General features: G+C 44.0%; 1 protein-coding gene across 1 annotated transcript in view; it reads left to right on the forward strand.

The window, feature by feature from the left end:
• The first annotated feature begins 460 nt into the window (after positions 1-460).
• The window catches only part of INO80 (INO80 complex ATPase subunit), a 67,729-nt gene continuing 48,572 nt past the window's right edge, over positions 461-19,617 (forward strand). Inside the window, exons 1-9 of the mRNA XM_084262825.1 lie at positions 461-739; positions 9,077-9,259; positions 10,086-10,252; positions 10,341-10,408; positions 12,555-12,716; positions 14,411-14,531; positions 15,820-16,034; positions 17,068-17,121; positions 18,663-18,866. Coding sequence (XP_084118951.1) covers positions 9,117-9,259; positions 10,086-10,252; positions 10,341-10,408; positions 12,555-12,716; positions 14,411-14,531; positions 15,820-16,034; positions 17,068-17,121; positions 18,663-18,866 — 1,134 coding nt within the window. The 5' untranslated portion in view covers positions 461-739; positions 9,077-9,116. The remainder of the gene's footprint in view (positions 740-9,076; positions 9,260-10,085; positions 10,253-10,340; positions 10,409-12,554; positions 12,717-14,410; positions 14,532-15,819; positions 16,035-17,067; positions 17,122-18,662; positions 18,867-19,617) is intronic.

The raw sequence follows: 19,617 nt of genomic DNA on the forward strand, positions 1-19,617 counted from the left end.
CCCCGCGGAGGGGGGAGGCCTGGCGGCGCTCGGCCCTGAGCTCGCCCGGTGCGACAGCTCCGGCTGCAGCCCCAACCGCTCATGCCCACCCCGCTCTTCCGGCGGCTCAAGGGCGAGAGCGCGTCACTTCCGGCACATATCCGCCTCCCGCCGCAGGCATCGCGAGAGCCCGCCCCGCCTCACGCGAGACTCGCTAGCTCACCCGGCCGCTTCGGCCGAGTCCCTTCGGCAGTTTCCGTCACCGCCAGGCTCTACCAATCGGCGGGTGGAGCGCATCGATGGGATTTGGCTCCCCGCGGGCCCCGTGTGGGGACAGCGCCCGCGGTGCGGGCGCGGGGTCTGTGCGGCGGCCGCGGCGACGCGAGCGGGGCGGCGGGGCCGAAGCGCGGGACCGGGGTTGCGGGGAAGTATGCGAGGTTCGATTGTTCAGGTCTGGCCATGGCGCCTCTCCTCCCCCCCGCCATGGCTCCCCGTGTCCCTGCTCCTCTCCTCTCAGTGAGCGAAAGTGGCCGCCGCCGCCGTCCCAGCGCCCGCAGCCGCCGCCTCCTCCTCAGCAGCAGCGCGGGCGCCATCTTGGCGAGGCAGGAGTCGAGAGCGCCCCGCGGCAGGAGACAGGCAACGCCAGCCCCGGCAACGCGGGGCGAGAGGCCGGGTGGAGCGAGCGGGGGACCGAGCCCAGGAGACACCCCCAGCCCCCCGTCGCCGCGGCCGCCGCGCCGAAGCCGGGCCCGTTACCCAGGTGAGCCACCGCGGCGACCGAGCAAGGACACGCCGGGCCGGGGCTACGAGAGGCGGTAGCGGGACCCCACCCGGTCAGGCCGTGGCTTCACCCCCCGGCTCGGCGGCGGCCGCAGCAGCAGCCGGGCCTCTTCTTAAAGGGACAGGCCCCTTCCCCGCCCTGCCCGCCGGATGCGCCCCGATATACCGGCGTAGGAGCCGCCCCTCCCCCGCGTGGAGCGGCCGCGGGGGGACCCCCGCCACGTGCCGGGGAGGCGAAGGGGGAGCGGGGCGGCTGCGGGCGGGGTAGGGGAGGGTGGCGGCACGCTCCCGGCCGCGCGCGTGCGGCGGCGGGCCCGGGCGGGGGTGGGGCGGGGGCGCCGCCGTGCACCTGCGGCCGCTCCTGCGCGTGGGGGGCGGCGGCGCGTGCGCCGGGGGGGGGCAGCGGGGGGGAGGAAGGTGAACGGACGCGGGGTTGTGGGGGGGCGCCGAGCGTGGTGAGGGCAGCAGCGAAGCCGGCCCGGGAGGTGGCGGGCGGGGGTGAGCCGGGAGCGCCGCGTCACGGGGAGCGCAGCCGGCGGCGGGAGGCCGCCGCTTCCCGCGGCTCGGTGGCACCGCATGGGTTTACGGGCAGTGCCCGCCCCGCCGCCGGGCGCAGAGGTGTCGGGGTGGGAGCTTCGGCCTGCCCGCGGCCGCCCCCGAAGGCGGAGGGCGGCCTCAGGGCGCTGCCGGGCCGGGCAGCCCCGCGTGCGTGCGGCAGGCATGATGCAACGCCGCCGGTTCGAGGCCGGAGACCTGCGGTCTGGTTCTGCCTGGCGTTGCCGGGCTCTTTGAGAGGCCTGGGCGGGGAGAGGGACCCGGCCGGAGAGTGACCGGCACCTGCGCGAAGCTGTCGCCTGCCGAGTCCGCGCCGTTGCCTGCGAAAGGTCGCCCGCCCGGCGAGCGGGAAGGCGCAGCCGGGGCCGTGTGCGCACCCGTGACCGTGCGCGCCAGGAAAGGCGGCTTCCGCGCCGTGCCAGAGGGGCCGGTCCCGTTCCGCTGCAGACGCGTGGCCCGGTGCGGTTTCTCCCGTGGGTACCGCGCGTCGCGCCCGCTTCTTGCTGCCCCGCCGCTGATCCGGAGCGGCCCGTGTCCCTCAGTGGCGCCGTGGGTCGTGGTAATCGGTTTCTTCAGCTTGTTCTCCTCCCCGCGTGAAGAAAATGGTGCAAGGCAAGTTCCTTTTTGATAGCAACACGCTTCACGCGCGTCCTGTTCTCGCTCAGCTCCGTGGAGTTGCGTGGCACACCTGATGTGCGCAGCCAGCGCTCCTCTCTTTGGTGTTTGAATTCGCACGGGCCAGATACTGTGTTTCTGTGGTGTCGTTCCTTTAATGTGCCTGTATAGCAGTGTGTCATGACATCCAGGGATTGGTAAGATGAGGAAGAAGGACAAGAAATAGGACTGTAGGTTGAGCCTCTTCCCAATTCCCATTCCCAGTAATTCACTTGTAATCCACCTCTCACACGTATATTGTTACAACTTCTTAAAGTACAGGCTTGCATTTCTTGACTGTTTAAGCAAGCAAGTTTTGTTCCTTTTGGGTATAACGTAGTAAACTATAAATTCTGTAGTAAGCATGCAGCTTGGCAAGATGAGATAGACGCTGGGGGATTCGTTTAGGCAGCAAGATGTAGTTCCCTTTGTGTGGCCTGGGGTGGAGGGAGTGAAAACCAAACAAAATCGAAACATCCACACAGTTTGTGTGTAGAGTGTGGAGGGAGAGGAGAGATGAAGCAGTGGTAGTAGGCAAGGGGAACAGTTGGCACTGTTAGGTAGCACGGAGATTACGGATGGGTCGTCAGAGGTCTCCATAAATGCCTTTAACTGCCCTTCTGGGACAAGACTTACTCTAATTGAACAATCACATAGGTTTGTTTTGCTGCCATTCATTTTTCTGCTAGTTCAAATAGGGAAGCAGAGCTGTCACATGCCAGCTTCTGTGGTCAATATATTTTGAAGTATTCTGGTCTTCACCTGATATGCTGCTGATAAAGTTTTTGTAGAGCTGCATGGCTTTTCTTTTTTTTTTTTTTTTAAGTGATCATAAACTAGCCCTATCTGTGACTTATTTCGCAATTAGAAAATTCAGAGCCCTGCTGGCTGCTCTTCCCTCTATTTAAAAGCAGTTAAAAGGTGGAACAGAGATGTGTGAAATGCCGCCTCGTTCCTTGGAAAACTCTATAAAACATTAGCACAACAGCAACACAGCAAAGTACTGTGTGCAGGACAGTATATAGTTTTAACTAGATTTCATTACTCAGAAAAGCACTTAAAATGGTTTCTTTTTAATTTCACACTGAGGAGGAGTGAACTCACACTTCAGTTGTATGTACATTTATTCATTCAGCTTGAGTTTAGTAGAGACTTGAGGACTTAGGGTTCATATGAAATACCCTCCCGTCTGCTTTTTTTAAAGCAATAATCTCTTATGTATCAAAGTTCTATTTAAAACACTGCCATAAAAAGACTACGTGGCGATTATGGTTTGCTTTAAGACCTGGCATATAGTGTAGTCTGGTTGTCAGTATAACTATGTATTTTATCAAAGCGAGCTAAAATGTGGGAGCGGAGAGAAGAGCATGTAATTCTCCCAACAAAATACCACTTTGAGCTTTTCTTTTATGTCACCACCATTGTATTGGAGATTATATACTTACAAAGAAATCTGACACAAACATACCGAACTGATACCGCTGTTCTAATACAAGTTTTCCATATAGATCTTGGCTTAATCTTGTCTGTGGATATATATGGTTGTGTTGGGTTATTCTGGAGATGTTGGTATGGGAAGCTTATACAGTCTTCTGCTATTCTGACAAGTTGTGTGTCGCAAATGTAAATTTCTTCAAGAAAGAAAAGTATCTGAGGTGTTTGTATGAGTTTGGAAAATCTGTCTTAATGAGTTGGTGTCCAAATGTGTTTCTCTGGGGTTTTTTTCCCGCACTTTGCTATGATTGTGAGGAAACTAAGATCACATAGAAGGTTGTATTCTTGCTTCCAGTTTTTTATCCTGCTTCATGGCTAAAGCCATAAAGTCAGATTTTCATCCATTTGAACGTTTTGTTGGTGTGCTTTTGTGGGCTCAAATAGCTGAACCAATGAGTGTGCTCACCTGCCAGCAGGTAACGTTTCATGTGCACACACTCACCTTAGCTTTACCTCCCGAATTTGCTGTGCATTTGTCATAGGCTAAGGAGGAGTACGGTGGGTTAGCTGCTGTCTTGTACCGTATCCCTCCACGGTAGCTTGGGTTTGTGTCTGTGCACTCAGCTAGGTGTGTAGTTGTTATCATTATCTGCTGTAATGTTTGATGTTAGTGTTAGGCATAAAGAGAAGAAAAAAACTTCTGGGCTTTACATTGAGATGTAGAAATGCCAGCAGCTGAAAGGGGGAAAATAAAAGAAAAAAGAGAAGTGAGAGACTCCTGGAGAGGAAAAAAACCCCTGCTGTTTCAAACAGCTGTACAACACAAATCCTTTCTAGCTTGCATCTAAGCACAAGTGCCAAACTGCACACTGGCCACTTATGGCTCTCCTGCTTTAAATTGATACTGGTAGCAAAAACTTGTTGGACTTCATTCAGATATAACCAGTGGCTATTTGTTTAAACTGGGAGAATCCACATTCAAAGCTGAGCTGCTTCACAAGAGTAGTGTTTTTTGCTGTTTGGGTGGCGTGGGTTGGTGGGTATAGAACTTAAAAACTTTGTTATAAAACCTAACTGTGCTCTCTGAGGATGTCCTTGGAGGATTCCCCTCCAGTGTTGGGTGATAACTGACTGGCTAGAGGTTGTAATGGGCAGACTTGAAAAAACAGTGGAGAAACCCCACACCTACACTAAAGTTGAGCTAAGCAGTGCGATTTAAAACAGAATAAGGAACGCTTCTTCAGAGCTGAACTTAGATCTTTCTTTTTTAAAAAACTATGAAGGTTATTTGTGTGAAATTGCTGGGGAGGAGGGTGTATAAAAAGATCCTGCTGGTGGTATTTTCTTTACTTGTGCCTTTAATAATTGAAAGGGCCACATAATGCAATTAAATGGTTTCGGTGTGAGCTTCTGATTAAGTGAGACTGTTAGAGGATTCAAAGTGCCAGGTAGGCAGCCCAGCAGCTATGTATTTCCAAATGCTCATTTTCTAAACTGCTATAACTCTAAGAGAAATGAAGGAACAAAACAAGTAAGTTTCAGTATCAAACTCAGTAGTTAACATAAAATTGGCGTATATCAGCAAGAAAGTCATGGTGGCTGTAGGATTGCTTTGCAGCATCTGGTCATTTTGCTACCTGTGCCATATTGGCCTAAAAAGTTACCATCAGTAATGAAAACATTTTGAAAAATCTGTGTTTCTGCCGTCTTCTTTAGACTGAGTAGGCAAAAGGATAGTTTTCTTTACAAAATGATGAAGAAAAGTGGAATGATTGTTGTCACCGTGGAAATGTACTGAATCAACGTCTTGTTGATATTCTGAGCACTGCTACCTAATGTAGTGGATCAGGCTGTTGCCCACCTCTGGCTTGTTCCCATCCTTTCTCCCTTCAGTGTTCATGCAGTTTTTACCATTTCTCAAAACCTAGAATGGGATCAGGAACTCTTTCACAGTGAGGGTGACAGAGCCCTGGGACAGGCTGCCCAGGAGGGTTGTGGAGTCTCCTTCTCTGGAGATACTCAAGACCCATCTGGACACCGACCTGTGCGACCTGTGCTTTGGCAGGAGGGTTGGACTCAGTGAATTAACAGAATAAAGAAGTACCCGTCAGTTAGCTTCCCCTATTATTTGATTAGCAGTGAAGCACTATGTGACTGTCAGCATATAAATAAATGGAGGGCTCCATTCAGTGGCTAAGCAATTTGTGTTGGGCATTGTTAATATGTTTAAGAATATTGTTAAGCTCTCCTCTGTGTGTATTTGTTTATTTGGTAGGCGGGGATACTGCCAGCTAACTATTTTGAGGAGGAGAGTAATTAACTGTGAATGTACTGGAGCCTCTTGGGGCAATTAAAATAGGAAGACAAGCAAAAGCTTCTTTCTCCATGGGTACATAGAGTACTTACACCATGTCAGCGTGAGGACTTTATTAAATGCAGAAATGTAAGGTTTCCTGGTCTGGGAAGTAGTATTAAAGACTGTAAGTGTCTGAAAGAAGTACAGATGAGATGAGTACCAAGTGTGCACACTCAGCGTGGTGTACACAGCAAGGGGATTAACGTGTTAAAATACAGAACGCAACCTCCTCTCTCCAGTTACTGCAGTCGCTGCAGGCAGAGGGTATTACCACTTGCTTTCCTCTTTGCCTGGGAGCTCTGTGCAGTAACAGTGAACCACTCCTGAGACAATATCTGAGGTTTCTAATTACTGGACACATCCATAGTATTTTCTTTTCACAGGGTCATTTACTACTTACGAGTTGTCCTTGTTTCAGCTGGGGCAAAACCAGGACACAAGTAAAGAAATAGTTTTCTGCTGGGTTGCCTCCTTAGCTGCATGAGTGTGGAGCCAGCTGAGAGCAGAGGAGAGGCACTGATCCCAACTGCTGGGTCCACTTGGACCAGAGGTTAGGCAAGTGTGTCTGGGCACCTAGGAAAGCGTCCAGTTACTCATTTCAGATCAGGAATATGATTGTGTTTGCTTTGCCTCTGGCTTGTTTGCTGTCTGCAATTAAAAACTTGACCTCAGATCTGTCTTCATTCTTCCCCTTTATTTTGCTGTTAAGCTAGTGTAGTTTTTGAGGGCAAGGCTCATTGGGGTGCAAAAGGAGGAGTATGTTTGGTTTGTGAGCTTCCTCGGAGGTGGCGAATCCACATGAAACTCTGTGCTTTGTTGCCCCTTGGGGTATGTTTCTTGTCTGCAGGACTTCAAGGAGGGTTGAGTTTTGGAAAGGAGGCTTTCTGCGAAGAGCAGACAGGTGAAAGATGCTGTGTGGTTTTGACTGAAATACTTAAGCGATGGTTGCACATGATGTTTTGACTGGGAAAGTAAAATAATGCAGTGTTAACATAACGTGCTTTTGTTGGTGGATGCATTTTGGAGTGATAAAAGGGATCACCATACCTTTTCTGGTATGGTAACAAGGGATTGACTTTTCCTCCTATAATGTATATCATTTTTATTGTTGATCTTCCACCTTCTTTATGTCCTTTCACCTTCTTGGTGTCCTTTACTATCACCTCCTGAATGGTTTCTTGAATCAAAGATGCAAGTTTCATGTTTCCACTCGTTTTTCTGACCTCTTTACTTTTCTCTATGGCCCTGTCTCTTGGAAGACAGTTTTTGATTTAAGGGTGGGCTTTTGTCAGATGGTTGTGAAGCAATATAACATATGGCAATGAAAGTTTCATGGAAAACATGAATCTTAATACCTTTGTCATAGGGAAAGATTTCAGGTGCTTTGTTCTGTCTGTTAACCTCTCCTAGAAATGGGTGTTTGGTAGCAGAGGTCAGTTGTTCCATTGCTGTCAGGTGGATGAAGATCTAGCATATAGGAAGCTGAACCTAGATGGCGTTAGTGTAAAACCAATGTGTAAATGAGGGTTGTTATCCTGTCTATCAATTTCTTGTATGCTGTTGTTTATTCTGTATGGATAAAGTTGTTACATCAAGGCAAGGTGTGTGTTAAGAAACAAAACAGTTTGTGGCTGTTCAACCACAGCAGTTCTGTAACTTTAAAAACTTTGTTCTGTAATTTTTGAGGATAAAAGACTTGGAAAAAAGTAAAATGCTGATTTTTATTCTATAAATAAAGAGACAATTTAAAGACCAGATACTCAATCTGTATTGTCACTTTTGTAAGCTTAAAACAATTTAGTTGCTAACAATTTAATAATTGAACAACCATAAAATGCTTTGCAGTAAATTACTGTGATGTTTGCTTCAGGTTTTGTAGTATTTTGAACAAGTGATCGAAATCAGAATAATACTTTGAAAGAACAATTAACTAAAGCAAAAGCCCAAGGCATTTATTTATTACTAAATATTATAGTATTTAGAGTATTGACACCACTTCTTTATACAGTAACAAGTGTGACTCTGGAAATATTTTAAAATTATCTTTCACATTATTATTATTATTATTATAACAATAATGGTATCTTCTGTAATTGAAGAAAAATAAAATTGCAGTTGACAGCAATAAAATGTTTTTATAAAGTCTGTATTATGCAAATGGCAGTCATGGTGTTTGGCTTTTTATGAATCTAAAATCCTGAGAACAAATTTTAAAAATGAATATCAGACAAGCTACTTTTTCTAGTTGACAAAACTTTACTCCGGAAAAGTGGGAGAGGGACTGTTCACCAGGGAGTGCAGTGATAGGGCAAGGGGCAGTGGCTTCAAGCTGAAAGGGCAGCTTTAGATTAGGTGTTAGGAGGAAATTCTTTACTCTGAGGGCAGTGAGGCCCTGGCACAGGCTGCCCAGAGAACCTGTGGCTGCCCCCTCCCTGGCAGGGTTCAAGACCAGGTTGGATGGGGCTGTGGGCAGTCTGGACTGGTGGAGGGTGTCCCTGCCCATGGCAGGGGGTTGGAACTGGGGGATCTTCCCTGTGTCCTTTCCAACACAAAGCATTCTATGATTGTATTTTCTAGGTCTGTAAATACAAAAAGTATGTAGTAAATTGCTGATGATGCGTTACTACTTCTGTAATAAAGGTAACAGTTGAATTTCAGAATGGAAGCTTTTTTGGTCAAGTATTTGTAGCTTGTTTTTCAGTAGGTAACAGCTCTGTTCCGGGTGCTCTAAGAGTAGTATTGCTTTAAAGTAAAGGAGAAGTCTTGCAAGTATTCTGTAAACTGCAGCTGTGAGCTCAACGGTAAATCCAACAGAAGAAAACTGTGTTCAGTAGTTCTTCCTTTTTTGGAGTAGGTTTATATACGTGGTACAACTTAAGGATGATAATTTAATTGCTCTCATTCAGCTTTCGTGCTACATGGCTGCCCTTTGTTCAGAGTTAAACATGTTATCTTTAATAGTGATGAAAGTTTACTTTGGATGTTCCAGGACTGGCTTCGTTGCACTTTGTGTTTCTGTGTCACCGCTTGGATTATCGTGCTCAGTCAGTGCAGAACTGTTCCTATCAAACGGCATCCCAACAAGCCATAAGCACAGAGCACTCAGAATCTAGGTTTTGGCTATGTGGTGGAAAGTTTAGTGAGAATTTTTGTGTGTTGAATATTGTAACTAATAACTGCCACCTTTTTGCCCAGCTCTCCCTCATTTGTTTGTTCTGTGAAGTATTAGCATTTGGTGTAGCGTGCAGTAGCTTTGCCTGCTCATTGAGTTTGTTCCTTTCAGAGGTTCTGATGGTCACTGTTGTTTCTTCTTAACAGCTGTGTGTTCAGAGGCACCCGTGCATGAGAAGTTTGTTCTATGGCCTCGGAGCTGGGTGCCAGGGAGGATGGCAGCTGCTCAGAGCTGGCAAAACCCCTTTATCTGCAGTATCTGGAGAAAGCTCTGCGACTGGATCAGTTTCTACGACAGACATCTGCCATCTTTAACAGGAATATATCTAGGTACCAGAACCTTTCCTATTTTCCATTAGGAATACCAAGGGAAGACATTTTTATTATATTGCTTCCAGGCAACACCATATTAACTTAGCTACTTGTTAATAATAAACTCTTCTTTAAAGATTTTGCACTGTGATTCTCTTAGCTCACACTGACAGTTCATCGTGTTGCCAGCCCAGGTACAAATCAGCACAATGTTTTAAAGCGCTTTCATAGCTGAGCAGCAAAAATTTCTTGGTCTGGAAAAAGTAGGGTGGAGAAGTTGATTTTTCAGGGACATGGCCGGTAGCTATAACTGAAATGCAGAGGCTGTTGTCAGATGTGGAATTTGTAAACTGTAGCAATGAGTAGCAAGTCATCCAGGTACGTTTCTGTCCCAAAGCAAGTGATGCTTAAATTCTTTAACATTTTAGAATTGTAGTTATAGAACTGGTAACTGTATGGGTAATGGGTGATAAGCATGTATTAAGATCCACGTAAGTAGTGGAAAAAAATACAGCTTTGTATTTTTCACATATGCACCCTCAGTGATGCTGAGGATGACAATACTGCGCTTTGGCTTTTCTTCATAATAGTTTCTTGCTGAGTTCACGCTTCTCGAATTAAAGACTGAAGGTGCCAGGTGATAGCATCACCAGGCTGGTCTGATGATTGACTGCTGCTGAGGGATTAACAGGAAATTACTAACAGCAGTATTTCTGATGTGTAAAGTTACATCTGAAGTGATCTCAATTCTCAGACCTTACACTACCTGTAAGAAAGTTGCACAGACATCTCCTCTTTTGAATATTTTCCTTTTGTTGCCACCATGTTACCTATCTTCTTGCAGTGATGAAAGTGAAGATGGATTGGATGACAATCCTTTGCTGCCTCAGTCTGGGGATCCCCTGATGCAAGTTAAGGAAGAGCCTCCAAACTCTTTGCTTGGAGAGTCTTCTGGAGCAGGGAATTCTGGGATGCTGAACACTCATTCCCTGAACGGAGTACTGCAGCCAGGTAGGCATGCAATAGGTTGAATCTGCTTTCTTTGGGTTGAGCTGGGAAAAGCATTATTTTTTAAGAACTTTATTTTTTCTCTAAACAGAACCAAAGTCTGAGAAAGGGAGCTTGTACAATTTTTCCAAGCTGAAGAAGAGCAGAAAGTGGCTGAAGGTAAGAATATTGGAAAGAAATCGACTTGTTATGAAATCTGTGGTTGGAGTCCCAGTCAACACCCTGTAGACAATGGTGATTCCATCTTGTCGACTGACATAGATCATGGTGTAGAAACATGTGAGCAAGCAGAGGGCAAAAAGAAAATTAGTTGAGCACTGTTCAGAGCGTTGTTGCAAATTATCACAAGTCCATTTTCCAAGTACAGTGAGTTTACAGTATGTGTACAGTAAGTTTGTTTTCATCTCCATGGTCAGTACTACTGAGACCTCAGAAAGCTGGACTAAGACATTTTAAGAGCTCCCCTGAATCATGGCATGCAGTTTAACTGATGCAAAATCTCACGCTGAAAGGGAGGCATAAGGTTGATAGAGGGATGTGGTAGTGTTTTGTGTTGCTGAAAAGACAGCTCCAGGTGCATTCATAGAATCATAGAGTGGTCTGGGTTGGAAGGGACCCCAAGGATCATAGAGCTCCAACCCCCCTGCCACAGGCAGGGCCACCAACCTCCAGGCCTGGATCTACACAAGGCTGCCCAGGGCCCCAACCAACCTGGCCTTGAACACCTCCAGGGATGGGGAATCCACTATCTCTCTGGGCAGCCTGTTCCAGCATCTCACCACTCTTTCTGTAAAAAACTTCCCCCTATATCTAATCTAAACCTTCCCTCCTTTAGCTTTAGTCCATTCCCCCTTGTCCTGCCATTATCTGCTCTTTTTAAAAGTTGAATCCCCTTCTGCTTATAAGCTCCTTTCAGGTACTGGAAGGCTGCAATGAGGTCCCCCGCAGCCTTTTCTTTTCCAGGCTGAACAAGCCCAGTTCCCTCAGCCTCTCTTTGTAGGGCAGGTGCTCCAGCCCTCTAATCATCTTTGTGGCCTCCTCTGAACCCTCTCCAACAGTTCCACATCCTTCTTGTATTGGGGGCCCCAGATCTGGACACAGTACTCCAGATGGGGCCTCACGAGGGCAGAGTAGAGAGGGACAATCACCTCCCTGTCCCTGCTGGCTACTCCTCTCCTGATGGAGCCCAGGATACCATTGGCCTTGCGAGCTGCAAGAGCACACTGCTGGCTCATGTCAAGCTTCTCATCCACCACAATCCCCAAGTCCTTCTCAGCAGAGCTACTCTCAAGAAGCTCTTCTCCCAGTCTGTATCTGTGTCTGGGATTCTATATTGGCTTTGCTGCATTTGTTTTACGTAACTGAACTAGTGTCCCTTGCTTAAAAGAAAGGAAGTTTGAAATTTTGTTTTTCTTACATTAAGAAAAAACATTTACCAAAGCAAAAGTTGCATTCTACAGAGACTTCTAATCTTGGACATGGAAAGAAAGAAGAGATTGTGAGGGTTGACAATGGATATTTTATTACACTTTGGGGTTACAGGCTCGGCAGATTTGAGGCTTTCATTTTTATTGTGTAGCAAAATGGACAGTAGACATTTCAATTCTGGTGAGTAGGAGCATTTTAGTTAAATTTCACAGTGAATATACATTCAGAAATGTGAAGGAATTTAGTACAGTGTCCAAATTAAAATGAGCTATTATGAAATCCATTAAACGGACATTTGTGGTTCAGCTGAAAATGTTTCTAAGAGGAACTCAGTACAAGGTCCAAATGAGGATGGAAGGAGAGAGCGGAATGGTGGCTTTATGCCATCTTTGTGTGTCCATTGCACTGTAGCCTTCCCTAGTTAGGAAAAACAGGTTGTCAGTGGGTCAGATGAGAGCCAAACCTGGTGTGAGTAATACAGCAAAAAGTAGTAGAATAGCAGGACAAGGCAGAGAGGCATCACAAAATGCTCCTACTGGTATTCTGGATTGTCTCAGTGCTGAAGAGTGTTCTGAGACCACAAACAGACAAATTGGATTCTGAAATGACTAAACTATCACTAGGCTAGCAGAAAACTACCTTTCCCAAATCAGAAAATGTGTATTGGAGTGACTGCTACACAAACCTGTGCCTCAAAAAGTCCCTTCACTGTCTGAGGTGTTTCAGATGGAAGACACTTTGTAAATGCAAATTGTTGCTGTTGGGCCAGGCCCGCAGCCCTTTACTCTAGGTAAAGGCTCAAGAGTGCTTTGCATAAGTGAACAATTCGGTATGGGGATGTGTGATTATTAAATTAGTTTCTGTTCATTCTTTTTAGAGTATCCTTCTGAGTGATGACTCCAGTGACACAGATTCACCGAGTGATGAGGACGGAGAGGAGGAAGAAGAATTTTCTCTTTCAAGGGAGGAACTTCACAATATGCTGCGGTTACACAAATATAAGAAACTGCATCAGAGTAAATATAGCAAAGACAAAGAGGTAAAAATCCATAACTTTTATGTTTCCTTAATTTTTACTGAAATGCATTATTTTAACCACGCTTACATTTTTCTGAAAAACGATAATATTTTGTGGACTGGAAAATATCCTGTTGTTTGGCAGGCTAGAACAATCTAACATCAGTTTCAGACAAAGGTTATTTAAATAATTAGGTGCAGACTGAAAAGCTGTTGATACCTTAGGCTGAGAATCTTCTGCTAATTTATGTAGTCATTATTGGCACATATAGCTTCCACAATGCTGTGTCCCAGTCACTAGAGCAAATACAGGGTGCTAGAATGCAAGATTTGGTTAACATACATGAAAACTGAGGTGCTGTGGGTTAAATTATAATACAGGTAGTAATGTTGATCAGCACTTAGTTTATATATTTAAACCTAAAGCACTATATTTGCTTCTCAAAAGGGAGCTTCTAGTTTTCTTCCTTATTGTTTTCTGTCATTCTTTGGGTTTTTACTTGATTTTATTTGGGGGGGAGAGGGGTTCTTTTCATATTATCTTTTTCCCCCTCTTATATGAAAAGAATCTGCCAAATTGCTGCATTTTTCATAGTACTAGGCTAAATTCTATGAGTTTTGATTCTAATAATGTATTTCTTAAAATTTTAAGGGATTTTGCAGAAATTGTTTTCATTGCCGATTTGAATCGTTCCAGAAAGTAGTCTCAGATGAAGGAAGTCATTCTATTCTGCTGTCAGAGGATGTGTTTGAAATAATAATTTGTGTTCCTGTTTCATATTCTTTTGCAATTTCTCCAGAAGAGTGGAGCAATATTTTCACACACAGGACTTTGTCCGCTTCGTTCCTTTGTTTACTTGTTAAGTTGTAAACCAAGATTGTGTTAGCTTCTTGAAATATTACATTAACTACACAAATATTCATACACCCAGTCCTTACACAGCTCATAACTTCTGCTGGATCTTACACAAATACTTAGAGGCCAGTAGGAAATAATTTCCAGTGAAAATAACCAGGGTATTGTCAGATCAGCAGTAAACAGTTGGGAGGGGGGGAAATGCATCTGTCAAAAAAAGTTTGTTTATGCTGATGTTCTTACTTTTGGAAAGTCCTTTATTAACTTTATAGTATGCTTAGGTTTTAAATAGTTTAATTTTTCTGCTTTTACGTAACCTGGATAGAGTTTTTTAATATTTTAGTTGAATAATGCTTGGAATGTACTGACTTTTTTGATAATTTGGGGGAAAATGCTGAAGCAGCTATATTTTTACTTGATAATCTCAATGTTCAAGACATTTGTCCATGTGGAAATCTTTTAAATGCTTATTTAAACCTGTTGTTTGGTATCTTTTGAAATGATACAGTAATGTATGTGTTTTGGGAGTGTGAGGAAAAACTGATAGGAGGTCAGTTGGCCCACTTCATGTGATGTGCCATCTTGCTGGCCAGCATGCATGTGGAAAAGATGGAACAGTATGTTTTGAAAGTGTAAGCTTCACTGCTCACCTTTCCCATCTTACTTAACTGGGTGGCTTTGGCTCCATGTGTAGAACTTGGACACCACCTCAGGAGTAACACTTTCACTTTGGACACTGCATGGTGCTTGATAATAGTGCTAAGCATGGAGGAGTGTGTGTTTTCTGGTCTGAATTTGTGTACCTGCTGTTATCTGCTATATCTGTTTTCCATCATTGTGCTCGTTTGCATCCATTTCAGCTGCAGCAATACCAGTACTACAGTGCAGGACTGCTGTCTACACATGATCCTTACTACGAGCAGCAGCGCCACCTGCTAGGACCCAAGAAAAAGAAGTTTAAAGAAGAGAAAAAATTAAAAGGTGATTTTAAATATGTTTTTAAATGACTGCTGTGATTACACTTCTTTCCTACATTATTTCCTTTGAATAAACATACATGTTTGAGACTTAGAGGTTTTACATAGAAATACCCGGTTCCATCAGAGGAAAAACCTTCAGAAAACGCTCTACCTTCTGGCTTCTCGAAAGCTGGGGGTGGGGGTGGGGGTGGGGGTGGGGAAGGAATGTGAGTTGGGAGTTCATGGCTTTAGATTTTCTTTGTGTACCTCTGAATCTAGATTGAGAGTTATGCTGGAAGGACCTTATAGCTTCATTCATTGCTTCAGAATCCATAAATGCAGTTGTGTATCGTGGTCCATTCACTCGGATTTCTTTTGAAAACACAATAGTTCCTTGAAGAGTTTAAGAACTTACCCAGTACCTCATGCAGTTGTTATTGAGTCTGTAATTCTAGTGAACAAGCAACGATACAGAGTGTTTTCTGGAAATTAGAGGGAACTCAGAATTGATGTCCAGTGTGAGTTAAAATAGAGTTACTTCTGTAACCTCTCAGCTGGCGTTTCTCATATGCATGTATGCCAGGAAGTAGAGTTTCCTTTCTTGATTGAGCTGGCAGCAGCTGTAAATCTGTAAGGAAGCAGGAAGAGAAGACTATGAACTGTCAGCGTAAGGTGAATTCTCCCTAGTGCAAGTACTTCAGTTTGAGTTGTCTTTTAAGAGGGCTATTTTGGGCTTCCTTCCTTCCTATCTTTCTGCAAGTTTCTTTAACTGTGGGTATTTTTTCTCCACTAATCTTGCAGCATCCATGATTTTGTATGCTCTCAAAGAATATTTTTAATATCTGATACCAGCATCAGTTTCCTTTGAAAGCTGGTGTCCGTAATACATGATAACAGTCTCTTCCAGCTACTGAGAAGTTTGGTTTGAGACTTACCCTACAAAGTGCTGATGTTGTTACCTTAAAACATCTTACCTTTGCGTGTCTTTAAGTAGAATTTTACCTAAAAGCAAGGAACATTGCACCAGGTCCCAGACATTTTAACTCTTCTAAAGTATGTTTCCTTGGATTGAAAAGTTGCATTTCACCACTCTATTTTTAAGCACAAAAATCTTTCCATTACAAAGTAATGAGGAAATCTCTACTATAAATGGGTGGTACCAGGACTGGGAATCATGGATAACTTTGTGGGTTTTTTGTTACTTTGACATGTAAATTGAGTGGGGTATTTTACTCAGGAAAGATACCAGACCAATTGTATCCCAGAAATAGAAGAAGAAATTGATGTTTCTGATTATTGTTGCCATGCAGGCAAGTTGAAAAAAGTAAAAAAAAAGAGGAGACGGGATGAAGAACTGTCTTCAGAGGAGTCACCACGACGCCACCATCACCAGACCAAAGTTTTTGCCAAGTTTTCTCATGACACACCACCACCTGGGTCCAAGAAAAAGCATATGACAATTGAGCAACTTAATGCACGTCGGCGGAAAGTGTGGCTTAGCATTGTTAAAAAGGAGCTGCCAAAGGTGAGCTTGACTAATGGCACTAGATCCATGATGGTGATACAACCAAGTGAAATAGAAAAAGAATATAGTGGGGAGTGAACACTTTGGACAAACAGCATGAAGTAAGACCTGATTTTTCTGGTAGTCATTGATGACCAGACCGATACTTTGTAATCCGTAAGCAGTGTAGTTTGAATGTCTTATCACCAATGATAACCTAAGTGGATCATGCAGTGCTTTGCCACTGCTCTCAATTGGCTGTCCAGCCCTTCTCGATGAATAGCACGGTGAACCCTCGCAGGTACCCCTGCTAATCTACAGGATAGCAACATAGAGCAAACCAATGTCTAGGTTTTCCATAAAGTTCAGGAAAGGAGTGTTTCAGTCATTGTAGCTTGTGTATTTTTTGAAAAACATCAGAAACAGTCTAGGAAAACGTTTGTATCATTCAGAGGAGGAGCTTCAGGCATGTTTGAAAAGGAAACCAGGTTCACTGTCGCTAGTTTTCTGAGATGTGATCAGAGCAGGGACCTTACACCCTGCGTTTTGGAGCTCACAGTTAACAGACTTTGAATTCTAGGAAGTTGAATGAGTGGTGGCTATTGCAGCATCCCTGCTGAATCTATATGCCAGGCATGTAAGCATGACAGATCTTATTTTTTTCGAAAGACTGATTCTGATCACGTGAAGAGCATCAGATCTACATTCATTCATAACATCTTTGGGAATTGGTGGACATGTCTGTTGTTTACTTCAGTGATAACAGTGGAATAGGAGAACCCTGCTTTGCAGCAGCAGCAGTAGTTAAAGACATGATCTTGAAAAAAGAGGTGTTTTTACGTGGTTCCCTCAGGAGTTGGAATACATTTATGTATATCTGCCTGTTAAGGGTGAAAAGTTGTTTCCATCAAAATAAAAAATACTCTGTACCCAGTTACACAACAGCGTGCGTGGCTGAGGATGGTGTGGTGTGTCTGAAGACTGGATAGCAATCATCTGAAATACTGCAAAGCTATTGCCCTTTAACTGATTTTTGAATGGTGTTCTTTTATAGGCATACAAACAAAAAGCCTCGGCCCGCAACCTTTTCCTAACCAACAGCAAAAAGGTAAGTGGTGTTTAGTTTTATACCGTTACTTGTAGTGGGTGTAGTAAGCAGACTGTAGCCTCTTTGTTTCTTCTGTTTCTTCTCATACCAACTTTGCTAGCAGGGCAGTATAGGAGAAAGCACTGTATAGAAGTAACCTCTCGTTTAGTATAAGCCATTTCCACTTTAGATGTGTCATCTTGGCACGTTTCATAAGCAACAGATGAAACACACAACATGACTTTCTTCCAGGAGGTATCTTAGGCTTTCATAAGATTTAGTTTGTACTGTGTTAATTTACAGATCTTTGATACAATAAATGAAAGACTGGGTTTTGAACTGGACATCTAGAATTTGCTGGTTTAAGTATCTTTGCTTAAATCAAAAGGCATCTTGCAATATTAAATGTGTTAATTTACATAAATATATATATATATAGGAGTTGAGATTAAAAATGGAACAATTTTCTGTTTAAGTGCTTGCAGAAGGAATTTATCTCCTCATGGCAGTAATTTTTTCTGCCCAGAAGGCTTTACTTCTGGAACACTTGGTAATGGCTTTCTGAGCATTTTCAAGTGTTGCGCTCAAGTGTCTGATTCGTTTATATGGCTAATGAAAAGGTGGTCAGAGATAGGGCTGAGAACAGTCAGAGACAAGATGATGTAGGAAATCTTCGTCTCCGTATATGCGTCTTTGAGAAAGGGAGCGTTTCTGTGAGGGGTGCAGGAAGCAGGACCTGCACGTGTACACTGAGAAACTTCGCTGTAGGTAGGTTCTCTCCTATAGTCCTCCTTACCTAGGAGAGAGCGGCTTTCCTTGTGAAATCCAGGCACGTGGCCTGTGATTGTTGTGTCTGCGGGTATCACAAATTGCATCGTGGCAATGAGTGATGCAGCAGACTTAGAGGTTTTGGAATTGCACTGTTTTTTCTTTGGATTTGTTTCGTGAATCATATGAAATCTGTGTGTTAGAATTGTTGATGTGCAAATTTTAGTGGAGAGGGGAAAAAACCTGTCACAAACATCAAACCCTGCAATCTTGACTGCTACGACAATGGCATTATTTATACTAAAATGAAGAATAACATTGTATTATGCTTCTTCATGAGATGGTAGGAAAATTGTAGGATACTTCCCCGCTTATCAGCATATTAACATGTGAATAGGATTGTATTCCACCAATACTGCTATTATAGCAGCCTTATTGAAACAGGGAGAAAGCGTGGGTGCCACAGGAAAGTGTCTCAAATACATGAGTCAGAGTTGCAGGCAGGCCTCGAAGTCTGGTCTCCTGAGTCCCTTTCAAGGACCTACCCAGCATCCTTTAAGCACCATGACATGTTGAAACTGTCTTAAGGTTTTGTCTTCACCACCACCTCAGGAGGTTTTTGGAAGTTCACATTCTCTTACGCCTTTTCCAAAGCGTTATTGCTGAGTAAAGTAATATGGTGTTACTGTATCTGGAGGATCGGACTTGGTTGTAATTAAAATTTGTGTTTATTGCTGGCTTTCTTGAAAATCTACCCATCTTGCCACTGTTTCCAAAATTACATTTTGTTCTAGCTTGCCCATCAGTGCATGAGGGAGGTACGTCGAGCTGCTATCCAGGCCCAGAAAAACTGTAAGGAAACTCTGCCACGAGCACGCCGACTTACCAAGGAGATGCTTCTCTACTGGAAAAAGTATGAGAAGGTGGAAAAGGAACATCGCAAACGAGCTGAGAAGGAGGCTCTGGAGCAACGCAAGCTGGATGAAGAGATGAGAGAGGTACACCAAAACCACAGATTTCTGATAATCCATTGAGAGGACACAGACATGACTGGATAATTTGAGTTTCTAAATCCAGGCAATGAAATTCAGTTAGTTGTTCTGATTCACCAGTATTACACGTGTTTCTACTGCCATCTTAAAATTCTTCACATAATCCTTCTAAAAAAAGCTTTCAAATTCTGTAAATTCTTTACAAGTGAATGAAATGGAGGAAGGGGTAAGACAAGCAAGAGTGTCTCACAGACATACATACCTCAGTCTTACTAAGGGCCAGGCTTTTGTGATGGTTTATACATCATTTGAGGCCAGAAGGCAGTTACCTTTTCATTCACACAGCATTTTTTTCCTCTTTTATTTCCTGCTATAAACTGATGTCGTGATTTACATATGAGGCCCAGAATTTTTCTGTGACTGATTTTGTTGGCGCACTGATGGCTTCATGGTCTCCCTTACGGAGTAATAAGGGTTGAATTTAAGGAAAATCTATCTTGCCAAAGCTCTCCAGTGGATTTATGGTTGTTACCATACATGTGTGGTGATAAGCTACAGTTGAATCTTTAGAATACCTTATGTTTAGTTTTATGCTGAAATTATGCTTTTATTTATTGTGTTCCTCGCATTCTGGCAAATACATAAGTATTTTGTGAAGGTTTCAGCTGACTTAGATTAATAGACAACTTCTAACTATGGTATTTTTTTTAACTGGAACCTAAGAGTGAACAGAGTTTCTGCAACATCTTGTTGAATC

This window comes from Gallinula chloropus (genome assembly GCF_964237585.1).
Source record: "Gallinula chloropus genome assembly, chromosome: 4".
Taxonomy (NCBI): domain Eukaryota; kingdom Metazoa; phylum Chordata; class Aves; order Gruiformes; family Rallidae; genus Gallinula; species Gallinula chloropus.